Source organism: Ambystoma mexicanum, chromosome 6q, assembly GCF_040938575.1.
Source record: "Ambystoma mexicanum isolate Mex_15411 chromosome 6q, UKY_AmexF1_1, whole genome shotgun sequence".
Classification (NCBI taxonomy): domain Eukaryota; kingdom Metazoa; phylum Chordata; class Amphibia; order Caudata; family Ambystomatidae; genus Ambystoma; species Ambystoma mexicanum.
Window position 1 is genome coordinate 488,635,509 of NC_090937.1, and position 27,227 is coordinate 488,662,735.

The following is a 27,227-nucleotide window of genomic DNA, read 5'->3' on the forward strand; positions in this document are numbered from 1 at the left end:
CACTCATGTGGGGGTTCCAAACAGTAGCGGAAAGGAAGCGCCTGCAGGGGCAAAGCATAGCACTTCTTGTGAGCGGGGAGCACGCACCACGTGAGAGGTCCAGTGCACCAGCCTGCTGTGAGCGTGCAGGGCGAGGAGCGCCCACATCACTGACACCTTGAAAATCGGCTGAACTGGCTGACAGCAGCAGGGGCTGGGGGAGTCCTAACGCAGACATGGAGCATGCCCTAAGGTACTGAGGATTGAAAGCCCTGAGAAGCAGGGGCAAGCATGCAGACACCGCAACCAGCAACACATGCCCATGCGGTCGGTGCAATGGAGGCACGGAAGTGCGCAACGGAAACACAGAAAAGACTGCTTCTAGCAATCAAGAAGCCCACATGAGGTGAGTAGCTCACTTCAGTAATTATGTGGAAAAGAGGAGGCACCAATATTAATAGTGCTTCTACAGAGACCCAAGAGCCACATCAATGCCACATGCAACATAAATGAGTGGTATAGTTACCAGAAGGTGGACTGCCAGCAGCCCCGGGTGCCTGAAACAATTGGGCAGATGGGGTGGCCCAGAGTCGAGGCACCCTACAGGCAAGCCACGGCACAAGATATGCATGTGCGACCAGCACACTGTAGTCACCTAAAGAGGGGCAATGGCAGGCCGCAGTGTCAAGGAAATCTTTCAGGGCAGAAGGTGCCAGTGCTTGTTAGAGGTTCAGAGTGTTGGGACCAAGCACACAGCACCTGTAAGCCACGACCATCGTTGGGACCCACCATAAGGGAAGCAGCTCTGGCGAAAGCAGCAGAACTCTGCGCCAGGTACCTGAACACAGAATGGGCCACCGCACAAAAGGAAACCCATGGGAGAACAGTGCAAAAAGTGAATTGGCGACCTCCCTCAGTTAACCCGGCCGCGGCAACAGTCACACTGGACCCCAACAAAAGAGCCTCCCTGCAGTACGTCCATCGACAAGTTTCCACAATGGAGAGCCAAACCCAGGCAAGTGAGCCAAGCATCCGGGGGAAGACCATGAGGCCTCCACAAAAGCAAACATTCGCCTCTTGTTGGACGAGATCAGGTCAATGAAGCATGGCATCTCAGCAACCATCACAGCTATCCAGACAAGAATGGATAAAATGGAAGACAAGTTGGAAGCGTTAGAAAACAACTAGAAGTCGGCAGCGCTAATTGAAATGAAAGTGGAGAGCTGCTTTCTCGACCTCGAACGAAGGGAAGAGGACTTGGCAGCAAAGATAGATGACTTTGAAAACAGAGAGAGGCGCAACAAAATACAGATCATGGGCTTGAAAGAAGCACTGTGGGCAATGCCACTATCGCAGGGACGGCAGGTCAAAGCTCTCATAAACTCCCCCTTTGAAGATCTGCCAGCCACCGCAATCGAATTTGACAGGATCCATAGAGGGGGTGGCCCTACAAACGGCCCACGGTCGGTGATCGCAAATGTCATCACTACAAGCAGAAAGCGGAAATTGTGCAAAAAGCGAGAGAACTTCGAGGGATTGAGTGTCTGCATATACCAAGTTTTGTCAGCAGCAACTTTACTAAAGAGGCGGGACTGCAGATAGCTGACGGCATGGCTATAAAATGAAGGCATCAGATACCAGTGGGGGTTCCCATTTTCGCTAAACTTCGAGCATCAGGGGCAAGAATACCAGGTGACAGTGGGGGACTAAGCACTGAACGTCCTTCAGCAGTTGAAAGCGGAAGACAGGGGATCGGCACTTGGTGAGATAAGGAATACACATGGATCAAAGTGGGCCAGGGGCCCGACTGAGGCAAGGCCGAGCAGGAGGATCCAGGAAATATTGCAAGTTCAACACCCCATGAAGATTTATTTGACTGTACAGCTGTAACTCACCAAAGAGACATGCCATTCCCAGTAAAAGAAGATAGATGACTGACTGGGCCTGTCCCGGGACACGTGTCAGAAGCCACTAGGCCGGCAAAATTTGGGCTACTGAGCTTGGGGCAACTTCTGGGCCAAACCAAGCAAACGCAGAAAGTCACTGCATATGTTGTTTTGTTGAAGAGTTAATGGCCTGGCTAGGCAAGGGGTCTCCCAAGAGAGGCATCTCTGTTTTTGGGGACCCGGACAGGATGGCTACACCTCAGCCTTTTACAAAGCATATGGGCCAACCGTTGCCTGTTTCTCACAAAGCTGTTCAACAATATATTGCAGACAGGCCATGCACCACCATCATTCACTCAGGCAAGGATCATAGTTCTGCCTAAAGAGGGCAGGGACAGGACAGACTGTGGCTCGCACCGCCGAATATCACTCATTAACATAGATGCAAAAATATACACAAGTGTTCTTGCAGCCAGGTTGGGTAACATCCTTCCCAGGTTGGTACACAATGATCAAGTGGGGTATGTAAGATGCCGGGAGGGTTTAGACAACATCTGCAAGACCTTAGACCTAATCGCCAGCCTGAATGCAGAGGATATAGACCCGATTCTCCTATCAATCGATGCCTAAAAGGCTTTTGACAAGGGAGTGGTCCTTTCTATGTGCGATCCTTAGCAAGCTGGCCCTGGGGGAGAGAACACTGCGGCCCAAGTGGTTGTCAATGGGATAGCCTCAGATAGCTTTCCGTTAAGCAGAGGGACATGCCAGAGATGCCCATTATCGCTCCTGCTGTATGTGCTCGAAATTGAACCACTGGCACAGGCAATTTGCCAGAGTGACAACATACGTGATCTTGTGCAGAGTGCGAAGGATTAAAAGCTTGCGTTGTTTGCAGATGACATCTTATCTTATGTCACCGGCCCATACTCCTCTGTCCCGGCCCTTTTGGAAGCCATAGCAGATTATGGCACACACTTAGGATTCTGCATCAACCTACAGAAAACCACCACCATGCTGCCAACAATGGACAACACCTGGGTCTCGCACATCATAGCACAACAAGGCATTCAAATACGAGAGGTAGGCATTAAATACTTAGGGATGACACTTATGAGGTCGTTAGGTGAGCTCTAAGGAGCAAACTATCTGCCGCTGTGGGCAGCTGTTTTTCAAGACATTAAGAGATGGGCAAAACTCGCCCTGTCATGGGCAGACAGGTTAACAACCATAAAGATTAATGTCTTACCAAGATTGTTGTTCCTATTTCAATCATTGCCGGTCACGATAATGGCTGCCTTTCATCTAGAGGCGAAAAAGGAGCTCCTCTCTTTCCTGTGGGCAGAACAGAGGCCTAGAAATGCATATAAGACACTAATTCTCCTGAAAGACAAGGGTGGGATGGGATTCCCAGACATATGATATCTATAGAGAAGCCCAGCTGCAAATATTTCTAGATCGCGTTCGTGAAAACGGTGAAATAAAATGGGTTGCATTGGAAAACGGCCTCTTCGGATCTGTCACAATGGGAGAATGGCTGTGGGTCCTGAAAAATAGACTACCCTGAAGAATCCAAAACATCCAGTATTAGCTGTCTTCTGGTCATTGTGGCGGAGGCGTGCAGACATGGTAGGGGTGACATTGTGGCCCTCTCCACTTAGTTGCAAATGGGCCCCACCAACAAGGGATCTCTTAGCCAATCCCTACCGTTTTCATGTACTGTATGAGGCCGGTCTAATCAGAGGTGGGCAAATGTGGGACAAAGGAGACTTGCTAACAAAGATAGAGTTGGTGGAAGCACTGCTCATGAAGGATATACCACCACTGCTGTACTTGCAAATTCATGGTGTGTTGTTAGACCCGCGTTGGAGGGAGCAAGTACAGAAGCCAATAACAGCTCTAGAGCGAGTCCTCGACACACATCAGAGCACAAGTGAGGCTCATCATAATGTTGTACCCAGCGCTACTAAACAGAGGGCACTTACTAATGCCGTGCACTCAGGCGCAGTGGGAAGCTGATTTGGGTATGCAGGGAAAAGCGGAAGCATGGACTACCATTTATAGGGCAGTGTGGTCCTCCACATTAGAGATGCAAAACAAAATGCATAATAGCAGAATATTGCTGCGCTGGCACCTAACGCTGCAAAGGCTATCTAAAATGTACTCAGGGGTCGGCCCAAATTGTTGGAGGGGATGTGCTGCAGTAAGCAACTATTGACATCAGTGGTGGAGCTGTCCAGAGGCGCAACTTCATTGGAAAGAAGTGTTGGGCTGGGTGCATGCAATATAGGGCATCACTAGAACTTTGTCACCATTGTTGCTGTTTTTGAGGTAGAGGAAAGGGATGAGAACTATGCACTGCTCCCTCAAATGCCTCAGGATTTGGTGTTAGCGGCACGGGTTGGCGCAAAGAGGCAATGGAAAATGAGTACCCTCCCCACGAAGTTGTATTGGTTAGATAAAGCCTATGAAATCTACGAAATGGAAAGTCTTATGGTACCCCCAATGGAATTGCATGCGCACATCGACATGGAATGGCTCCCATTCTTAGAATGTTACAGGGCGGAGAGGCCAGCAAAAGGTCGGACCTGAGGCTGAAGTGCTACCCGGAAACATCAGGGGAATGCAGCCCAGGAACATTCATGTGCACTAAGTGAGCCACCCAGTAAACACAACATTGATACTTGGACACAAGGGGTAGGAGCTTAAAGAAAGATGTGGGCAGGTACCTAAATGGAGAATTGCTCTGGATACACTTTAATACTCAATCACAGCACTGTCGTTGGGGAGAGGGAGAGGGAGGAGGGGAACCAGTTAAGATGGGACTAGCAAATGTTTCAAGGCACCATTAAAATGCTCGCAAAGGTTGGTTCTCACTCTTGCGCCTAGAAGCAGCTGCTTTTGGGAAATTCTGGCACTTGGTTTGTTGTTGAGTGCACGGACTAGTAGTCCTTACTTATATTGTTGTGAAAAATGCCAATAAACTTCAATTTAAGAAAAGAATGGTTCCTAATAAGAATATGCAAACCCTATGCTGCCCCTAAAATTCTTGGCTGTCCTAAAGAGTGCTTGTCAGGATGTCCTACAATGTAAACCGTCCTGAAAATCTACTTTAACCTTTTTACTGTCCCTACCACTGTGAACACAAAAAAAGCCTAATTTAAGGGTCTCTGCCCAAAATGAAAGACTGATGTTTCTTTATCAAAACAAAGGGGCTCCTTGCCCCGTGGCACAGTTAAAATCAGAAGACCAAATGTCTCTTCAAGATTCTCCTCCTTGATGTTGCATGTCAGTCATAGATCAGTGTCTTTCTCCTTGGTTTGGTCAGGCACTTTGTCTCAGTCTCTAGTTTTCTCATACCATTGGGAACTGTTGGTTCCTAAGACCACACCAGGTGTTCTTCTTGGTTTCCCCACAAATCAACTTTGTTATACTCTGAGTTCTCTCCTGGGTTTTCCCGTTCCTGGAGCCTCATGTCTCACACCACTTCTTGGGGTTCAGTGCCTCTCAGCCAAACCTTGAGGCCGGGTTTCTTTCAGCCCATCTTGAGATCAGATTTCTCCCTCCCTGCCTTGGAGTCTGATTCCTGACACCCCACCTTCAGGTTTTGTTGCTCTCACACTGAATTGGGGTCTGGTTTCTCTCACCCCACCATGGGGTTTTTATTTCTCTTACCCTGCCTTGGGGTCTCGGGGGGATTCTTCCTTACGAACGCCTTGGGGTTTCATTTCTCTTACCCCACCTTGGGGTTTGGTTCCTTTCCCCCCATATTGGGGATTGGTTGCTCTCACCCCACCTTGGGGTTTGGTTTCTCTCACCCCACCATGGGGTTTCACTTCTCTTACCCCGCCTTTGGGTCTCTCGGTTCTCTCCCTCTTTATCTGACTCGGGTTTCATTTCTCTTTCCCTGCTTTGGAGCCTCGTGCCTCTTTCTTACTGATTGGGGGTTTAATTTCTCTTACCCCTCCTTGGGGTCTCGGACCTTTCCGCTCCCCTTTTGGTTTCATTACTTTCTCCATGGCAATGGGTTTCTAGTCTCTCCCCCCACCTTGTGGTCTGGCTGGGCCTTTCCGCTCTCCTCTCTGTTCCCTGGAGCGACTGTGTAACTTCTAGCTCAGTGCACTGCTGCTCTGGGCTGGCATTCCAGTAGGCTGATGCATTTTTCTTTTTGGGCTGCTTCCCGGTGTTAACATGTTCTACGGAGCTGGTGCTCCCTTTCCACTCTCATCCGAAAGGGCTATGTCTGTTCCTCGTTACACCGCTTGCTTAGTACTTAACCATTCTCCACTGCTTGGGATTCTCGTGAGCCATGCTTCTGTGGTCAGTGTCTCATGAGGCTTGCCCACAGGTCAATCCACCATGCCGGGCGTGCACCGACCGCTCCTTAGCACACCTCCAAGGATGAGGCCTTGGCAGCTGCAGAGGCTCCTCTCTTGTAGCCATGCTGATTGGGTCTTTATCTTCACACAACCACGAGGTGGGTCTATTCTTTTTTTCTGCCTGAAAAGGGTTAGAAATCATACCAGCCATTGGTGTAGGAGTGTAGGACGTGGTACGTCATTGTACAGTTTAACTCCCATGTAACCCACAAGTCTATCGGTTTCCTGAAACAAGGGAGGACAACATAGATACTCATCTAAGGATTTGCTGTCCTCCAAGGGGAGGAGGTATGACCCTAAGTGAGATCCCGCTAGCCCTGACCCCTGGGGGGTGCCAAGCATAGCAGGCTCACCTCCCAGTCTCAAAGCCCTCCCACCCCCTTGACGAGAGGGGACGAATTCCTTGGATTTGACACAGAAATCTTTAGTGTAAACTTACTTTCAGTAGCTCTGATACACTCCTGACAGTTTTCTACTTGAATTTCATGTATGTATGGTTTAATTTCAAACATTAAAAATTATGGTTTTCAGCTGATTTGCCCATTTTTCATTAGTGATTTTTCACATGCACATACTAACGAGATGACAACCATATCTGGTCAGATGACTGTCTCAGTTTTTTTGTCAATATGTTAATAAATATTTTAAACATTTTTTGACAAACATTCCAAGTATTACAACAAACAATGATCTCTCCATAGTTAAATTTTATCAAATACAGTTGGGTGAAGAAAAGAGATCAATCTATTTTCCAATCATTGTTCAAAATACTCTCAAAACAATAATACTGATGGCTAATCTTAAACATTGACAAAGTCAAATGGGGGTATGACAAGACATGACACAAAAAGGGTTTTCCTTGAGAAGATACATCTTTTTATTATATCAACATATGCCTGTCTCTTGGTATTCTTTAGCCTTTGATTAAGGTGCGGTTGGAACCTTAACCCCAAATCCCCTTTTTTATACTTGGGAGGGGTGGGGGGGACATTAACAAATGTGTATTATTGAGGTCCCTTGTGCTATCAGATAATTGTTAAAGAGCCAGTCCCCTGACCTAATGGAAAATTGTCTGGTTGCCTGTTATGTTTTTCAATAAAGGCTCTCCTGTCTTCCATGAATGTAGATTGGTCATCATGAGCCATGCATGTCCATTTTTCCAGCAGGAAAATGTCCCACACCTTTTGCAGCCAATCCAATTTATCCGGAGTGGTAGGTAGTTTCCATTCCTAAACTAACACTAATCTACCTGCACATAGTAATGCCTCCTACAACTTAAGCAGCCTGCTTTTCTCATAATCCTTGGGGGGGGGGGGAATCTGAACAACTATCTCCTGGAGTCACACTTAATCAAATTCTTCAAGCAAATTAGAAAGTGCCTCCAGTTGGCGTTATATAGTTACTATACCCCATAGAGTAGGTGAAAAGCGATGTATAAAGTGGTGTTCGAATGATAGCGTAATAGGTAGTGAAGCAAGAAGCTGGATGCAATTCCTCTGCCTTACTGCCCAAAAACTGCCAACTCTCTGGTATTACCACGCAGATGGTAATACCGGCAAAATCCCCCATGGAGTCCTATCGACTGCAATTAATGGGGACTAACACTGCCTACATCCAATTGTAATCCGTGAGTAATTCCGCCAGACCAAGTGGTGGCAATGGTAACACCGTTTGGTGGTATCTCTGCGGATTTATCTAACCTCGTAATGAGGCTGAATGTGGATGTAATAGCAGCTTTAGTATGAGTGTCATAGGAACACATCCAAGTGTCACTAATGCACAGAAACGTTACGTTGACAGGGAAAAAGATGGAGTGCTAGGCCAGACTTATTAACAATAGACTTAGGATTCCAAAGACCTACGTTCACGCAAGGCAGAAGCGGAGTAGAGCATTCTGGATCACTTAAATTAGACTTGTTGGACCCACAATGAGATTGTGTATGCTTCATCCTGTGTCATGTTATGTGTACTGGAACGTCTATTCAAACCATAGCAGAAAATACGACATGGCTCGTTTTTTCTTTTAAACTGAGGCAATACCAGAATTGATATGGAAGGAAGTACTGGCACAATCACCAAATATGGCGGGTCTTCGCACTAGTGCTTACACAAACACAAGTTTGATCATTGAGCCAGTCCCTACACTTCTAGCACTGCACAGACTTTAGAATCTGCACTCATACAGTCATTTTGAAGGTGCTGCAAACATAAATGTATTCCTGCTCTAAAATTAGTCTGTGATGCAAACTTCTAGGAACCCAGTATTCCCAGTTTGCACTATTCCAGTATATTCCAGTTTCATAAACCCAGTATGCTCCCACTGTAACGCCCTTAAAACATGTATTTTGAAAAGCGCAGTGTATTCCGTTTAAGGAAAGTGCTAATAGCAGGATGAGCAGCATGTTTTCATTATGCTCAGTGTGCCCATTGTGCTCATTATGCTGGTGCTTCCACTGGAGTAAACCCAAGTATGCGTCCAGTTTGGAAACCCCAGTACACTGCTCTGGGAAAAAGAAAACGAGCCCTCGATATCTTGAAGTGAACTTTGCCAATGGAGGCATTGTGCTTGTGAAGCACATACTAAAGAGACACGCCTCATGACCTATAGGAGATTGGGGGAAAGCGGTGTAATGAGGCTCTCGACCCATCACACTGGCGTTCTACACACCTTGGAAAGAGTGCTTACAACCACAAAAGATGCCTGGGTGAAGTAACTTTACAGGATAGGGGTTTGACTTGGATTATAAAAGTGAAGTGTTAAAGTCTGCAACCAGCAGCAAGGAATGAATAGAACCAGGGGAGAGATCAGAGCCCTGACCCCAGCCGCATGCTATTGTGGTCAAAACTTAATAGACTGCAGCAAGGTTGGCATTGTGGCTGCCCCATACCTATCAGAAGTACAATTGGAAAAGGGGACATCCCTTTTAAACTCTTGTCTCTCCAAGCGGAATCCTTTCTATGATCTGCTCGATGGCCCCAATCGCCTGGAAGAGATACTGCACGCTATATATTACTTTGAGACTAAGTACAGAAGGTAGATAACTCTACCTTCTGGCAGGGTGAATAGCTCATGCGCTTAGCGTTAACCCTTTCCATAGGACCCGTTTGCACTTTGCAAGTTCAAATCTGATGGCAGGCACATAACACACTTCATCCTTCCTAGGTCGATGAATTGATTAGTTGCGTGCTACCACCTGTATTGCAGCAGTTAGAAGCGGGAGGAACCGGGCATGAAACTCTATAAGGACACAATTTACTATTTCCTATTATTATTGTCTACCATACACCACTCGGATCCTAAGTGTACACAGGATCTCTTCTCCCTTAATTCCACGACACGGAGGAAGGGCCATGAGCCAAGGGATCAAGCGCTGGTGAATGGGTGTATGTCTCTGTAGTGCATGAATTCCACAACCCCGAGGTATTCTTCCCCCTGGCCCCTACCCATGCACATGAACACATAAAAAGATGGCATTTAGTATGGGAAGCTCTTGTAAAATATATTGGTAATGATGATAAAGAGGTTCCTCCATTGACCTCTTGCCTAGCCTGTAGCTTGACTGAGGATATTTGCACTACATAGTGTTTGGTTTCTCTATATGCATCTGAAATTCCTTTTCTTGGTTTGTTCACATTTGCAGTCCAGCTACGTGACTGGAGGAGAGCACATCATAGATGGAGGTTGGAGCCTCTGAGCCATGAATCCTGCCAAAAAACGGGCCACAGTGCAGATGGGACGAAAAACGGAGGATATTTTGTAGACACCAAGAAATTATACTTGTTTCAATCGGTAGATAAACTGTAAATTAAGTACTATTTGCATCTTTCGTCAAAGGCCAAACATGGTATAGATTACTAGCTTTTCTACATCAAAAATACAGTATTTTTTTCCTGACTGGCTTGTGAAGGGTTTATTTCTGGGACCGAAGCTTATTTGATATTTCTGAACGTTCGAAACACAGAAAAACTATAAACAATCATGTTCACTGCAAGATGATTTCCTTGTCCCTCCCCTAACTTTTACTGAATAAATGGTATTATTTCACATGTATTTGCTCCTTTCATTTTTGTGCAAAAGTTTCTGTTCCATTAATTTGTCAAGTGAAACATGCTTACTGAAAATTGTACATCTGTTCATATAAAACAGATCCACAATGCAAAGAATTCAAGATTGGATTTGGTGAATGGGATGGGGCTTTGACATTGCTACAGAGAGAAAAGAGAATAGAAAGAGTATTGAACTGCAAATTATTATTGGGTGGGTATGACCAATGGCAATGCTGTCAGCATGCGCTATCATTGTCCCAGTTCTTCACCTTGGTCCCTGTTATTCTCCTCCCCAGTCATTTTCCTCCTCACCAGACACACTCCTTCTCACTAGTCATTTTCGTTCTCCCCAGTCATTCTCCTTCCTCTTCTTTGTCCCAGTCATTCTCCTTCCTCTTCTTTGTCCCAGTCCTCCTCCCAGTCTTTCCGACATGCTCATTAATCCCAATCGTTTTCCTTCTCCTTTGTCGCAGTCGTTCTCAAATGCCCCGTTCTTTCTCCTTTGTCCCAATCCCCCTCCTCCTTCCTCCTTATCTTCACCCCAGTTTGTCTCCATCATTCCGGTCCTTCTCCATCTCATTCGCTCTAGCCCTTCTGATTTTCCATCAGCCTAATCCTTCTCTCTCCGCCCAGTCTTGCTGATTCTCCTTCGCCCAAATCATTCTCATTCTTCTTCATCATCCAAGGCCACCTCCTCCTTTGCCGCCATCCTTCTCCTTCATCCCAGTCTTTCTTTGTCTCCTTCATTTCAGTCTTTCTTCTTTAGCTCAGCCCTAGTCCTTCACCCATTCATTCTCCTTCATTGCACTTGTCCTTCATCACAGTCCTCCTTGTCCTTCATCCCAATCCTTCTTCTCCTTCGTCTCAGTCCTCCTCCGTCCAAGTCCTTCTTCTCTGTCCCATTCACCCTTCTCCACCACAGCCTTCACCCTTGCCTTCCACTCCAGTCATTCTCTTCATCCCAGTCCTTTCTCTTTGTTCTGACACATGTTCATGCCAGTCCTCCTTTGTCCTAGCCCTCGTCCCTCTCAGCTTCCCTTCATGCCCTTCATCCCAGTCATTCTTTTTCTTCCCAGTCCTTTCCTTTTGTTCTGAGCCATCTTTGTCCCAGTCCTCCTTCGTTCCATTTCTCCTTTGTCCCAGTCCTCCTTTGCCTGATTCTCCTTTGTCCTAGTCCTCCTCCTTCACCCTAGTCATCCTCCTTTGCTTCGGTCAGCCACCATCTCCCCGGTCCTCCTCCTCCGCCCTTTTGTCCCAATTATTGTCTTTTGCCCCTTTACTTCTCCTTTGTCCCGCCCTCCTCGTTCTTCCCACTTCTCCAACCTTTGTTCCAATACTGCGCCTTCATCTTTGCCCTAGCCGTGCTCCTCCAATAACCAAGTCCTCTGCCTCCTTCATCCCAGCTCTCCTCCTCCTTAGACCCTTTCTTCCTTCTCTTAATCCCTGGTTGCCTCTTTCATTCCAGGCCATTTCCTTCTCCTGCACCCCAGCCCTTGTCCTTCATCCCAGTCCCTTTCCTTCTCCCTTGTTCCCCGTACTTTTCCTTCTCCTTCATCCATTCCTCCTCCTCCTTTGTGTCAGTGATTCTGTTTTTCCCCAGCCTTTTCCTGCTTCACACAAGATGTTCTCCTTCTCCCTCATCCCAGTTCTCTACACCTTCATGCTGGCCATTCCCCTTCACCCGAGTCCTTTTCCTGTGTGCCATTACTTATCCTTCATCCCCATCCTTTTCCTTCATTCTATCCAACTTTTCCTTTGTTCTGTTCCTTCTCCTTGTACCAGTCCTTCTCCTTTGTCCCTGTCCTACTCCTTGGTCCCAGACTTTACTTTTGGGCCCAGTCCTTCTTTGTTCCAATTCCTCCCCTATGCGCCCCTGCTCAACTCTTTCCCCTTCTGCCCAATTGAAATAATGGTCTGGGAAACCCCACTTTCAGCAGACATGGTAGGCCGGGACATCCCAGACTCAAAAACAGAAATGGTCAAAGTAAATGGCACAACCCTGCTCAATTAACAATCCACATAAAGCAAGGACAGCATACTGAATAAATGGTATTGGTTGATTAAGAGAACTGTCTACATATAGAACCATGTAAGAGTGAGGGACCTCCTCTTCCTCAAATGGGTATCCACCTGCCAACAATTTGTATATCACTCTGGGGAACTACAAGAGCTGGTGTACTCAATTGTTTTATGGACCATAGGCCTCCCCAGTTTGGGGATAGTTGCATGTATGCTTTATTTATTTATTGCATTTGTTGTAACCCCAAACCCTGAGGTGTCACAGCATAGTTACAGATATCTTATTTATCATTTGGCAGCATTCAAGTACAAACATACAAAGGAAATAAACAGTAGGTTACATATTATAGACATATGAAATGTAATTGCAAAGATTACTTAAATTACATAATCAGGTAGCCATCCTCCTTAACTTTAGTAAATGTCTAAGATGGACGGTGACTGATTAGAGTTAGATGGGTGTCAGCTTTCTAGAATTGCTTAAAGAGCCAAGTTTTTAGTAGTTTTGTGAAACACTGTAAGGTGTCTTCATTTTTTATGTTAGATGGGAGGGTGTTCCAATGTTTAGGGGCCATGACTGGGAAACTGCTTCTCCCTGCTCTGGAACTGTTGTATCGCAGGACAACGAGGAGTGATTTGTTGTTGGATCTGAGCGTTCTATAAGGTTGTTTTTTGACTGTTTAGTTATAGATGTGTATGGGTGCTTTCTTGGCGAGGCATTTGTGAGTAACACACAATGGGCCTCATTATGAGTTTGCCGTGCCGGAAACCATTGATACCGTGACGACGGTGACACTGTTTCCGCGACCACAAGGTCACGGAATTACGGCTTGTCGGTCGCGCGCACCAGACTACGCGGAAACAGTGTCACCGCCGGCACGTAAACACCCACGGACACATCGCCTCAAAAATCAGTGGAATAACCATGACCGCCCCTGCCGGCACGGACACGGAATCACCGGATGCGGAAACACCATGATCGCGAAAACGAGAAAGAGAGAGGCAGCCATTATTTAAACCACAATCCACTAGCATCCTCACAGACCACAGGCCACATCTCCTCCCTGAGCTGTGAACATCATCCACTACAATGGCATCCCGGATTCCTGCAAGAAGACCGCGCAAGCAGAGGTTTAGTGAGGCAGAGCTGACAGTGCTTGTGGAGCACATGGTAGACCATACAGAAATGCTATTCAGTGCAGACCAGCGGCGCAACACCGTAAGGAGGACTGGGCCGAAGCAGCATGCAAGTGCACCACAGTAGGGGTGACCATACACACCATAAAGGACTGCCACAAGAGGTGGGATGACCTCCAGCTCAGAGTGCGTAATCTCATCGCTGCACACCGCCAGTACAGCACTGGCACCGGTGGTGGCCCAGCATCCCCATTGAAACTGCAGTCGTGGGAGGAGCGTTGCAGCAGCGTCCTACACCTTGAGGGCATACAGGGCATTGGCGACGCAGAGGCAGGAGTCACCCCACCAGCTGATGCTGGCAAATGCACAGTGTACAAAGCCATGAGTGTGAATGAACCTCAGGAGTGACTCAATGCACCCACTAATGAACCGCCAGCCTCCCCAGCCAGGGCAGGAGTGACCCAATGCACACATTGATGAACCCCCCCCAGCCAAGGCAGGAGTGACCCAATGCACCCACCAATCACCCATATGACAAGCAACACGCACTCAGTACATCCCCCCTGGACATGCACACAATGTGTGACTGATTACAAGCTGAGACACACACACCAGAGTGCATCAACAGTCAAATGTGTGTACATGCAAGTGGTCACAGATCGTTCAGTGTGATGCATGTGATGGACCCATCAAATACCACCACACGACTGACAGAATGCCCTCTATCTCCCCACAGGCACAAGTGACAGCGACAATGCCCAACAGGCGATGCAATGTCCATCTGCACATGGCCGACACAACCATCCTGCCGGGGATGAGGATGCAAGCACCTCCGGGACACAGGCACCAGCTGCAACTGGGTGCACAGATGCACCAGCCCACGTGTCTATCCCTGTACAGGCTGCCACCACACAAGTGGCACACACTCCCACCATGGCCACAGAAACCATCCTGCAGGCCGTCTGCACTGCGGAGGACGCTGCATCCAGTAGCAACAGTGCCCCAGTCATGCAGTCAGAAGATCGAAGACAGGAGGAGGAGGACAGCATCGATGACCTGTCATCCCTCCACAACCTGCAGTTTTGCCCCCCCTCACTGCACAGCCCCATGAGGTCACCAACACGCTCCATGGCAGAGATAAGTGCACGCATGCAGCGGTGAAAGGAACAGCAGTTCACCCTATCCCAGCTTGTCGAACCTGCAGTGGGAGGAGGCTAGGCTGCTGCGGGAGGAGTTGAGGCTGCAGCGGGAGGAGGCGATACATTAGCAGGGGGAGGAGGCGATGCTGCAGCGAGAAAGTAATGCAACATCAGTGCGTCGGCTTTCCAGGGCTATCGGGCGTTTCACCACTACCAATGTCAACTTGGCACACCATGTCCAGGAGGGCAACAGTGTGATGTCCTCCATTGCCGAGTGCATGTATGTGGCCCAGCAGGCGTTTCTTGGATGTGTGCCACCAGTCATGCCACCACTGCCATCCACCAGCACCACCCCAACAAGCTCTGTCACTGGTAGCCCACGGAGGCGCTCCAGTCGGCTGAGTGCACCCTCTAGCAAGGACGCTCATGCACATAAGCGCGGCCGGAAATAGTGCCATGTGGGAATAACTGTCCACAAGACAATCTGGGAAACATTGGGTGTAAGGAGGGTGAGTACGTTTGGGGGTGGGGGAGGTCCATAATGGGGTTAGTGGTCTGGGGCATGGTTGGGGGTGGGTTTGGGTGGTGGTGGAGGTCCATAATGGGGTTAGTGGTCTGGGGCATGGTTGGGGGTGGGTATGTTTGGGTGGTGGGTGGGCACGGGTGTACAGCTTTCCTATCCAATTCCCCTTCTTACCTGCTTCGTTGACAATAAATCACTTTTGGAAATGATTTTACGCGTGGACATCCATTATTTCATTTGCAAGCAATCTATTTATTGACATGCATCATCACAGTCATGCAATGCTGTTCATGTACAGTCTCTCAAAAGTAAATGTGAATGAGTGCATCCCGTGCATGTTGACCATCTTGTGCCCCCGTGCGAGGGGGTGCAACCATCCCATTCTCATCCCCATTGTCATCTTCATCATCTACTTCACCATCATCCTCTGTGTCTGGGGGCAGAGGGACGTTCCTGCGCATGCACAGATTGTGCAGCATGGCACACACAAGCACTATTTTACCCGTCTTCACTGGGTTGCCAGCAGTGATCTGCCAGATCTTCTCAAGCAGCGGAACCTGGCCTTGAGTAGGCCAAATGTCCTCTTCATCATGCCACGTGTGCGGACATGTGTCCTGTTGTAGGCCTCCTCATGCCAGTTCCTTGGCCTCCGTACGGGCGTCATCAGCCATGGCGTGAGTGCATATCCTGCATCACCTACATGGGATGTAAATGGAGGGGACACGTCAGTGTTTGTGGTATCCATGTCTTGATCTGATGCAGTGCAATCCCGTGTCATTAGTCAATCATCCATATGGGGCAAGCAATGGTCTAACCAGTGTGTGAATGCCATTCCTGGGTCATTGTTCACATTGGAGCTTGGAAATTGTCAGACGACTTGCTGTGCATATGTAGTTGCCCTTGTGCTCATTGGTGGTTAGTAAGGTTTAGCATCATGCAGTGGTGTACATACTTGGATGCATCAGTCAACGGACACTGTGATGATGTTGTCGGTGCACAGTTTCGGGTGTGCACTCATCATGTGCATTGGGGGGCACTGGTGCATTGGGTGGGTGGGTGGATTCACTGCCTCATGTCGTATTGACTTGTGCTACCAGTACATGTCTTGGTTGTGCATTTCCTTTGGCAGGGTGTATACGGGCACACTGTGCCCACCTGTAATGTGTAATTTTGAAATGTGTGGTTTGTGGTGACTGTCCATTACATTGGCCAGGGGGTGATGCATTGCCAGTTGTAGGAACCCAGACACACAGGTCATTGCCCTGGACACCCCCCCTTTCACAGGGGCCGTGCATTGGCAGTTGTTCTCACCCAATAGCCATGTGCTTTGTCCAGCATAGCGTTCCATATACCGTGGCAATGTCGAATTCCGCAGGACCATTGAGTCATGTGTTGACCCCGGAAAACGTGCGCAGCAATGTCTTGTCCAGTGTCACATACCATCTGTACATTCAGTGAGTGATATAGTTTCCTATTGCGGTACACCATCTCCATTGCACGTGGTACGGTCAGCTGTATGTGGGTGCAGTCTACTGCACCAATGCAATTTGGCATGCCGGCAATGGCATGGAAGGCCAACTTGGTAGCAATGACTTGGGCAAGGGTACGGGGGAGGGCGATGTGTTCCGACACATGGCGCAGCAGGGCATCCAGTACCTGGTCCAGTATTCTTGAGAAGCAGGGTTGTGACAGCCCGTGCAGATCACCGACAGTGTGCTGATATATTCCAGTCCCAAGGAAATGCAGTACCGACACCACCTTCAGTAGGGGTGGGATTACTGTCCATATGCCAATGCAGGTGCTGATATCATCCTCAATCATGGTGACGATGGACATGATTGTTGGACAGTCCAGCCAGTATAATGTGTGGATCTGCCCTGGGGTCAGGTTCCAGGGTGAGGCCCTGATGCGGGGTATTGCCGGCTGGCTGCGGGGTCATGCCGGCTGCACATTTGGGTTTGGTAAGGGTGCAGGGTTTGCTATCTGCCGCCTGCGCCTCCTTCGCCTCCTCCTCCTCTGCACCATTTCTGCCATCATATGCACTGCTGCCTGTAGGTTCAATAGCCCCAGACCCAGTGCTGCTACAGCGGCTGCCTGCATAGTTGTGTTTAGAGTTGGCCTGGGTGTGGGTGTGGCCCTTTTGTAGGCTCCCAGTGGCCTGCTGGGTCCAGCTGGGCTCATTTGGTGCACCTGTAGCCTGATCCAGCTCACCTGACACTGTTTAACGCCATCAATGCGGTGGCGGCGGTACCACCACGGTGTTCACGGTTTTACTGCCAATTTTGTGGCAGAGTTTCCGTGTCCATGCTATTCGTAATGTGCACAGTGTTACCTATTGCCGGTAACTGTGGGTGTCGTCATGCTGTGTCTGCCGATGCAGTTATCGGGTGCGATGTCTCCGCAGTGGCAGTTTCGGGGTGGTGGTGTTTCCGGGATCGAAGGTCGGAATTCATCGGTCCAGTAAACAGTGCTGGTACGGTTTTACCGGCTGCGTTGAATCCGGACCGGCGTACTCGTAATGAGGCCCAATGACTTGTAGATAATTCTAGCCTTAATGGGTAGCCAGTGGGTCTCCCTTCTGATGTTGGAAATGTGGTCTGACTTTTTTTTGTTCTAGGGCTGCTCATAGGCTTTATTTTGCATTAGTAATTTGGCTAGGTTGGCATTGGAGGTACCCAGTAGGAGTACATTGCAGTAGTCCAACTTGGAGAATATCAACGCTCTGGCTAATGTGGTGCAGTTTTTAGGCGTGTGAAACTGTCAGTTTAGGGCAATTAATTTGGATGTGTACGAGTTAGATGAGGATAAGGCATTTACATGTTTCGTCATAGTTAAATTGGCATCTAGATAAACACCTAGAGTTTTTACCGGTTTCAGTACTGGAATCAGAGTACTTGGCACCATAATAAGGGTCACATTTCTGTTGATGGGTTTGGGTACATTATACGTGTTCCATAGAAAAAAATTAAAAATTAAAAAACGAATGGATGAAAATGCTGAATCCGGCATTAGAAAAATATCCGAAGTCTCATAATGTCGTTCAAGGGGAGCGACAGTTGTGTGGGCGTCTCCTGCCCCGCTTGATGGACATTATGGAATTTCAAGGTTTGCGGGGGTGTCCCCCGCTTCCATAAAAAAGAAAGTGGGGGACAAAACGTTTTTTTTAAGTAAAAAGAAAAGCACCCTGCGGTGCAAGTCCTGCCTCTAGAGGGGGAGGCGGAACTTGCGCTGTAAAGTAAGCGCTGCAGTGAAGGAGAAAAGGTAAGTTGAGCGCTGTAGGTAAGTATGTAAGTATTAAGGGTTAGGGAGTTGGAGGGAGGGGGATAGCGGGTGGGGTGATGTTCGTGATTATTATCTTTTCAGAAATTTCAAATTCATAATTATGAGATTCTAAATTATCAGAAACAAATTAATCACATACATCCAATTATGCAGGACCAACTATATTAATGCAATAAGAATGATAAAGGAAAGACTGCAAAATGTAAAACTTTTTGCTAAAAGCCTTATTGCCAGCGTATCTACTTTGTGTAAATAATCACGTGCATTTTTTAGACAGTGAGCCAGGAGTCAATACCTAACAAAATTAAGAAGTCCCATTTTCTTCCTTCAAAACATCTCTTTTCTGTTCTAAAAAAATGTCAATTTTTACAGGAAAAATTGGATTAATATAGTGATACAAATTATTGATGAGTACTTGATACCCACATACTGACATACAACAATAGTGTTTTAGAGCAGTTGCAGAATCAATTTGTTTGTTGTCTTCATCAATCTTCTTTGACCTCCACTGCCAGGCACAAAGCTGTCGAGACATAAAAGCAACACGCCGTCATAGCAGCCAAATAATCATGCATTTCATCTTCAGTCCATTGGACACACTATGGGCATCAGTTTGTGCTCGAGTGGGAGGACCAAGAGATACACGCATGCAGCATCCCGTTACCAGCTCGTGAGGAGTCAGGTGATTGTCTCAGCCGAGTTGATTGTGTAATACAAATTGGGTCAACGGTAGGCAGTGGAGCCATCCATTTTTCAGGTCCATTTTTAGTTTGGCAATGCGTTCTTTGAGGAGGCCATTGAGGTGCTCACATATGCCGTTTGCTTGTGGGTGATAAGCAGAAGAGAATGTGTGCTTAATACCCAACAGGATTGTGATGTGCTTGAAAACTTCATTTACAAAATGTGTTCCATTGTCAGATCAGAGCACTTTGCACACTCCCCACCTTGTGAAGACCCCATGTACGAGGAACTTCACAGCACATGTGTCATCAGGATGTATGCATGGATTGGCCTTGATCCATTGGGAAAAAGGACACACAACTACTAGCATATTAGCTGTAGCCATTCCAAACTTGGAGCATATCCCCATAGTTGATATGCAAATGCTGGAATGGACAACTAGGATGGGGTATGGCTCCTCTCACTGTTCGCAGCGTGTGCCCTGCTGTGTATTGTTGACAGGTGAAGCAATTCACAATAAATGCAACAACATGCTCTGCCAGATTGGGCACAAACCATTGTTCCGAGATCAAGGCTGCAAGAGACCCTCGTGTTGTGTGCGCCTGGGTAGTGTATTTGATCTGATGCTATTTTAAGTAGTTGCAGGGGCATAACTGGTTTCCCTGTGCTGTCCTGCCACCACATTGCAATAAATATGAGGGAAATTGCCCACTGGGAATTATTATATGCTTATTGATGAATTAGTTGAAGACCAAGCTTCTTGCCAGCCAAACATAAGAACAAGTTAAACTTAACTTGTTCTTATTTTTGTCTGGCAAGTATTGATTACTATTTTTTGAATTGCATGTTTGATTGAATTTCTTAAAACTGCATGGATTGATGTAAATAAATAACATCATATGTGTTAAGTTGTTGGTGCTAATCCTCATGATTGTTCATCTATTTTTTGATGTATTCCAAAATATGGTAGTATACCGGGTTGCAACTACGTAACCACCATTTGGTTACAAGATAGTCTTCAACTAATTTATAAATAAGCATATAATAATTCCCAGTGGGTTCACATGTGTTTATTGCCTTATACACCTCAGTTGCTTTATACACCTCAGTTTCCACTGGTGAAGAGGGCAGTTATCTCGGGTAACACTGCCACCACATTTCATCTGTGGGGGACAATAAGAACCCCCCTTCCACAATTCCTGTTCTTCTGGTGGGGCTCGTCCCTGTTACTCAATAATTTGGGCAATGGGCAGTACATTAAACCCTTCTTTCATTACCATGTTTCATACTCATGTCTGTTTATTTAGTGCAGTTTCATATGGATATGTCAGGAGAATATGCTGCTCTCTTCGCTTCTAAGTCAGCGGCCTTGTTGCTGCACAAAACTAAATCTCTACCTTTAGTGTGGGCGGCGCACTTTACCACAGCGATGACCGATGGGAGCTTATAAACCTGTCCAATAGTCACTCTTCTTACAACATGACAGTCCTGCGTGTACTGTTGATGTCACGTAGGTGGTGTCAGAATACACTGTTACCGCCTCTCACGTGTTTCAAGTGCTAAAATGAGCGCTACTAATTCTGCTGATTGCACCGAGAAATGCAAAGGCAATCTCGTGCTTGCCACTGTCACAAAGCTACTGTTTTTAATTTTGCTTTTACCACTGCAGTCCCCGTGTGCCTTTTACCTGACTTTGCTCAATCGACGATGACTCGTCAATTAAGAGGATCCCGCCCCCTTCCTAGGGCATTTACTTTAACATGTGGTATTTCGTCATGGTATTCAGTATACTTGGTGCAATCATACAAGTAGTCTCCTTCTACTGGCTCTGCTATGAATCTCGCTGGGTTCACTACTCTATGCCTGACAATTTTGATCACTGGATTTGATATAATCACCTTATAACCAGAGGCTCTTTGTGTGATTAACATGCTTTTAGACTGTTCAAGGATGGTGAGTAGGGCATGCTCGACATATAATGTTACTGTATAGCCCATTTTAATGCTGGCATACTTCTGAGTTTAAAAGATAATGGCCTCTAATTACTGGATCCAGAATCCTGCTATAAAATGCTTGTGGCTTGTGTCCCAGTATAGTATTTTGTGTGAGGACTGCTGTCATTACTAATCCATTTGAATTGGGGAACACAAAGAATTCTGCATTGTAATCAGGGATCCCTAACGTGGGGCTGTGATTATTGCTGTCTTTAACTCATCAAAGGCTTCTATTTTTCTTATATTGTATATAGTTTACAGAAAACAGATAGATAATGAAACCTATTTCCAAGAACATTCAGTACATTTCTTCAAGCATAAAATGGGCAGGCTATACATTCATATGCATTAGAAATTAATTATCCTACAAACACGTCTGCCTAAAACACATAAAAACAACACATTGAGGGGCCGATTCATGGAACAAACGTGCGCCGAAAATCCCAGCGCAAGGTGGCGCAAGCGTGAGAAAGCAAGCACATGCGCACACGTGTGATTCAAGGAAGGCGCTGCGCATGTTTTCCACTGGTTGTGCACCAAATCCGTGCATGGGCGCACACGGGTGCACACGTCATCAAACGGCGTCCGCTACGCGAACAGCAAAAGCGCACATAGCGCAGCGCACACAAGAAAAGTGGGCGGAACAGTGGGCGTTACACGCGGAATGGGGAACAACGCATGAAAAAGAAGGCGTAACTGGGGAAGTACTGCAGGGAACTGCACGGAACGCCCACAAGCATGTGAACAAACCGTATTCATGGATTCGAATACGGGAAACCCGCGCACAGCAAAAGACGCACATAGGCATCAACGCGTCCGCCACACGAAGGCAGGCGGAAGCATCCCCGCGCACAGTATAAAAGTGTGTGCAAACAACAAACACGGATATACAGCTACGATGAATGCCCCATTTGTCCCAGCACTGATCGTGGGACACCGCAGGAGGAGGAGAATAGCCAGGGCCTGCATTTATTACCCCCGGACAAGCCTTTTTGTGATGCCTGACGACCAGGTCTACGGCAGGTATAGGTTTCCACCTTGTATCATCCTAGACCTAGTCAGGGAGCGGGAAGATGACCTTACATCCCCCACCCTCTGCTCCCAAGCATTGAGCCCCTTGGAGAAGGTCCTCAATGTCCTGCATTTTTTGGCCACTGGGTCATTTCAGCGGACTACTGCCATAGTGGGGGGGGGCTCTCACAGGCCACACAGTCACGCTGCCTACACCAGGTCTTGGCAATCATGACAGCGCGCCCCTCAGTCGGCAGGCACATATACATGCCCAGAACACCCGCAGAAAGGCAGGCCGTTGTCCAGGACTTTTACATGGTGGCACACTTCCGCAAAGTGCTCGGTGCCATAGATTGCACCTATGTGGCCCTCCGTCCACCTAGGGCCACTGAACACATCTACCGAAACCGCAAGCACTGGCATTCCATCAACGTGCAGGTGGTATGCGATGCAAAGGGAATCATCACCTCTGTCTATGCAAACTACCCTGGCTCCACCCATGACAGTTTCATATACAGAATGTCCGCCCTGAGCCGGGCCCTGGAAGCCGGGCAGCATGGTGACACATGGCTCCTAGGTGAGTACAAATACCTGTGCACATGCATGCATGTCACACACACACAAATACACAAACCCCAATAATCACAACCATCATCACCTCTCCAGGGGACAGTGCCTACCCTCTGAGCAACCACATGATAACGCCAATTTGGAACCCCACCACACCACCCCAGGTAAGATACAAGGCGGCCCATATTGCAACCAGGACCATAGTGGAGCACACATTCGGAATGCTCAAGTCACGCTTCCGCTCCCTTGACCGCTCTGGCGGGAAGCTACTCTATGCACCCCCAGTAGTGTGCAGGATCAATGTGGCAGCATGTGTCCTGCACAATGTTGCAACACGTCAGGGCGTACCAGTGGACATGGTGGTGCCCCCACATCCCCAACCACAGGCACAGTCGCTGCCCATGGGAGGGGATAGGGCACGTGGCGAGGAAAACCAGAACCAGCTTGTGACCACATTTTTCACCTAAACTCCCACCCCTGCGGAGTGCACACAGGCCTGGCACATACCAGGTGACAATGGATGATGACAAAGATACAGTCAACTGTCACAACCTTACCACCCTGAGAATGTTGCCATGGAAGTGCCACATTGTGTGCATCCCTAGCTACGTAAACATAAGCAATCCTGTGTGACCAAAAGGCACACATGCAAGGTGTGAATCACACAGACCTGCAAAACAGGCCATGACTATCACTGGTATGTCACCCAAACCCTCCCAAACCACAACATGACATGGCAAGCAATAGCTATACACCAACACAGTACCAATAAGGTACACATTGACATGTGAAAAATGTAAAGTGGCATCAGACAATGATGCCTGACATGGAATCAGATGAAATGACTGACCAACAACCTCCCACCCAAAATAAGTCATACCCAAATGCATTCCAACAGTTGTAGTTGTAACATAACAATGAATGCCTGTCTACATGCACATTGTGCATTGCAAAATCAACACTGCAGCTTCTGTGTGCCGTGTCCACCTCCTGCAACACACTGCTCAGTGCACAGCATAGTGAACAGCCATTGTGTGTGACGCACATCCTGAGCATCACATCTAAGCGACAAACTACATCAAAAAGCAAATTACGCATGTACAGGATCCACAATTGGTCATAGATCATGTGCTTCAGGGACACAGTGGGCACCAGAAGGCAAACAGAGTGTGCATGTGGACATGGAAGGGTGGTTGTACATGTAGTGGATCATAGTGCGAGTGTGTGGGTCAGTAGGGACATGCACTCAATATATGCATCTGCAATCAAGTGACCATCAGTTTCCTCTACACATCACATGTGACCATTGACCATGTGTGCACCCCAGCATGTCAAGCCACAGCTATTCCCTCACACCTGAAAGATAAAACACAACACATGAACAGGCATTGATCAGCAGAATACATCATGTGCATAGGATACCGCAATTACAATGTCAGGGTGCGCATCACACTGTAGGGCAAGACAACTGTCAACAACAAAACACCCCCCTCCCTCACAAATCACCATGACCCACTGAACAACTGCACCTGGGTTATGTAGCCTTCATCCTTGACGTTCACCTGGCCACAGGATCACCCTTCCCCTTTGTCACCATCTCTCACCTTGTGTGCAAAAAGTGCCCAGCACCTTCAGAGGCCACCTTGACTTGCAAAAACACCAAACCAAAGAGAACTCAAAGCAGGCCAACACAGAAGCCAAGCAAAAAGCCTGCAGGCAGCTAAACAAACCAGAAGAGCCTCCAGTAGATGACTTGAAGTAGCAGTACGTCACAAAGCCCAAGTACTACCACAATGACGTAACAACCAAGGTAGCACAGTAAAACAATGTCACAACAGGATGTGTACCATGTGTGGTACATAACACAGAATGATGCACCACAAACTGATGTGTACTGTCACAGCTCCCGTGTACAGGCGCAGGAGTGGCACAAACCAACCACCCCCACCGTGGTCTGGGTGCCTGCAAGGTCAAACTCACACAGGCCTCTGAGACCCTGGTGGGGAAGGAGGGTCAGGGATATGCAGTCGGGACAGGCATTGCTATACTGGATAACTGGAATTAGGGGCAGGAGAAGGGAGTAGGATTGACACAGAAAAGTAGGAAATGCACAAAACTGTACTACTCACATTAACACATACACAAGTACACCAGACTTGATCATCATGCACATAGTAACAAATTACTCAAATGGAAGACAAAGAGAAACTTATCTCTGAGGTGAGTGCTGGCCTCCTGCCTGCACACTCTCAGGTCCGGTAACAGGAGCAGTTCAATGCTGCAAAGAGAGCCACAGTTACTAATCTGTGCGTGCCCATAACACACAAACACACCACCATATATGCCCCAAAGTAACAAACTACTCTACAAACAATCTGGTGTGGATGCTTCGTACCCATACGTAACATTACCCCTGTGATGGTTCATACACAGTCAATGCAGTAAGTCAGGCGCCGGTGGGTGCATGGTAAATGGAAGACCAATGTGTCACGATTCACACAACATGCAATGATCCCTGTGTAAGCAGCCAGACGCATATAGCAAGGTATGACTTCAGAACAAGTCGTGTTCCACCATGACCGAAATAAAGTAGGTAGTGCATGTGTCAAATTCGACATGGAAATGAAATGCACTGCGCACAAGTCTGTCCCTTGCTGTCTGTCCCTGTGAGCTGCTTCTTTCCATGTCTTGGAATGTTACATGGCTAATACAAGTGGCTCAATTTGACCATGGTGGACCGGAGGGTATGTGCCACTGCCCCTGCAGGTGCCCCAGACAACTTTCCCAACAACTAGCCATAAGTCCACCAACGCATCTCAGCTGTATTGTGCGCTTCAACACCAATATTTGTCCAAGCTCACCGTCAGTGCTGCTACTAAGCATGCATGTGCAACTGGCCTGGTGGAAGGTTTGCTGCGTTGTGGCCCCCCTGTGCTGCTCACCTTGCCTGGAGTCCCTTGAAACCCATCAGCTGTTTTCGGATGTATGAGCGCAATCTCTGTGCCTCTGCTTGTGCACACATGCGCATGTCGGCACCACCAAATGTGTCCAGCTTCCAGACGTCCAATGGCCCATGTCTGCTGCCAAAGGTGGTCTGGAGGCTCATCCCCCTGCAGAAAGGGCATGAAACACATGATTAATGCTTTAAAATCATCTGTGTGTGTCTCTTCAGGCATTTCATGACTGGACCATGTCAGAGACGTACATCAGAAATCACACCATCAGTGCGTCTTTCACAGGCAACGTGTGGAACGCACTATCTACGGCATGAATTTGCAACAAGCACATGTACAGTAAAGATAAGAAACATACTACACAAGGCATAGCAATCAATGTATGCATGAATCATGAAACTCCCCATCTAGCGAAAGAAGAACAGTGGTCAATAACACCCCTATCATCTCCACTAGGGGTGTTAACACAAGTTGGACAGCAGCAGACATGCCACAGATATGACAGTCCAAAGCCCTTGTGTAATAGGCTGTTACACCGAACCATCCTTGCGAGCCCATGGATAAGGGAAGCAGGAGTGGCATATGTGAGTCAAGGACCCCAAGCTGCAAACACATACACAAGACAAGCTTGAAGGGCCCAGCTGGAACAGATTGTGGATGCTTTCAAAAGCCACAAAGCACCACACCGTCACATGAAAGCACAATAGACAAGCAATTTTAAACTATATTAACTAATTACACTAACTATGTAAAACCTACATTACCTAATTGAACTAACTATCAAATTGAAACTAAACTAACTAAACTAAAAGAAAATTCATAAATGGCCACATACGACCTGGGGGGGAGGCAGCCAGGAGGGGGGAGGTATAGGGTGCTGCTCAACACCCACATGCGATGTTGAGGAAAAAAAAACCTCCATGGGCTCAACGCCTGCACTGCCCGACCGATGTGGGAGATACATTGTCGTCCGAGTCTGGCTCTTCCTGGAAAGGAGGACGTGACACAGGAGCCTGACCACGCCTAGCCACAGCTTGCCCCTCGTCGGCAGCAAGTCTGCCAGACGGGTGAGCCTGGTTCTGTGTGGCGATGACACGTAGGTCTGCATGCAGAACCTCCCGTGATACACGTGCTTCCTCTTGCAAGGTAGCACGTGTAACACGGAGTTCCTCCTACAAGGCCTGGCTGGACAACTGCTGCACCTCCCGGCAAGCATGTAGCTCAGCCGAGATGGTACTCTCAAGCTGCGCAAACCACTCCTCTGCCTGCTCCCTCTGGGACATCATAAGGACACCCAGAGTGGATCTGAGGGAAGCATACTCCTGCCTCAGGGCCTCCATGTGTGCCTCTGCATGAGCAGCGATTGCTTGACGCAGAGACAACATTTCAGCCTGGCGTGCCCTGTCTGAGGCCGCCATGCCCAGCCTGAGCGAGCGGGCCGTGGACCGTGCCGCCTGCTGCTGGAGAAGCACCTGCCTGGCAGGGGGGAGCACGGATTGTGCCACACGCTCCATGCTCTCAGCGATGTTCTCCATTGCTGCCCCCTGCCGTTCAGAATTGGCAGTCATGTCTTGCTCCCACTCAGTATACTGCGGTTGCGCGCGGCGACCGCATTGCTGGGCTTGACCC

At 47.9% G+C, this 27,227-nt stretch overlaps 1 protein-coding gene across 4 annotated transcripts in view; it reads left to right on the forward strand.

Moving 5' to 3' along the window:
- BDH2 (3-hydroxybutyrate dehydrogenase 2) overlaps positions 1–10,292 on the forward strand; it is a 444,818-nt gene extending 434,526 nt beyond the window's left edge. For all 4 annotated transcript variants that reach the window (XM_069630973.1, XM_069630976.1, XM_069630975.1 and 1 more), the window contains one exon: positions 9,883–10,292. In XM_069630973.1, coding sequence (XP_069487074.1) covers positions 9,883–9,936 — 54 coding nt within the window. In that variant the 3' untranslated portion in view covers positions 9,937–10,292. The remainder of the gene's footprint in view (positions 1–9,882) is intronic.
- Positions 10,293–27,227: the final 16,935 nt, after the last annotated feature.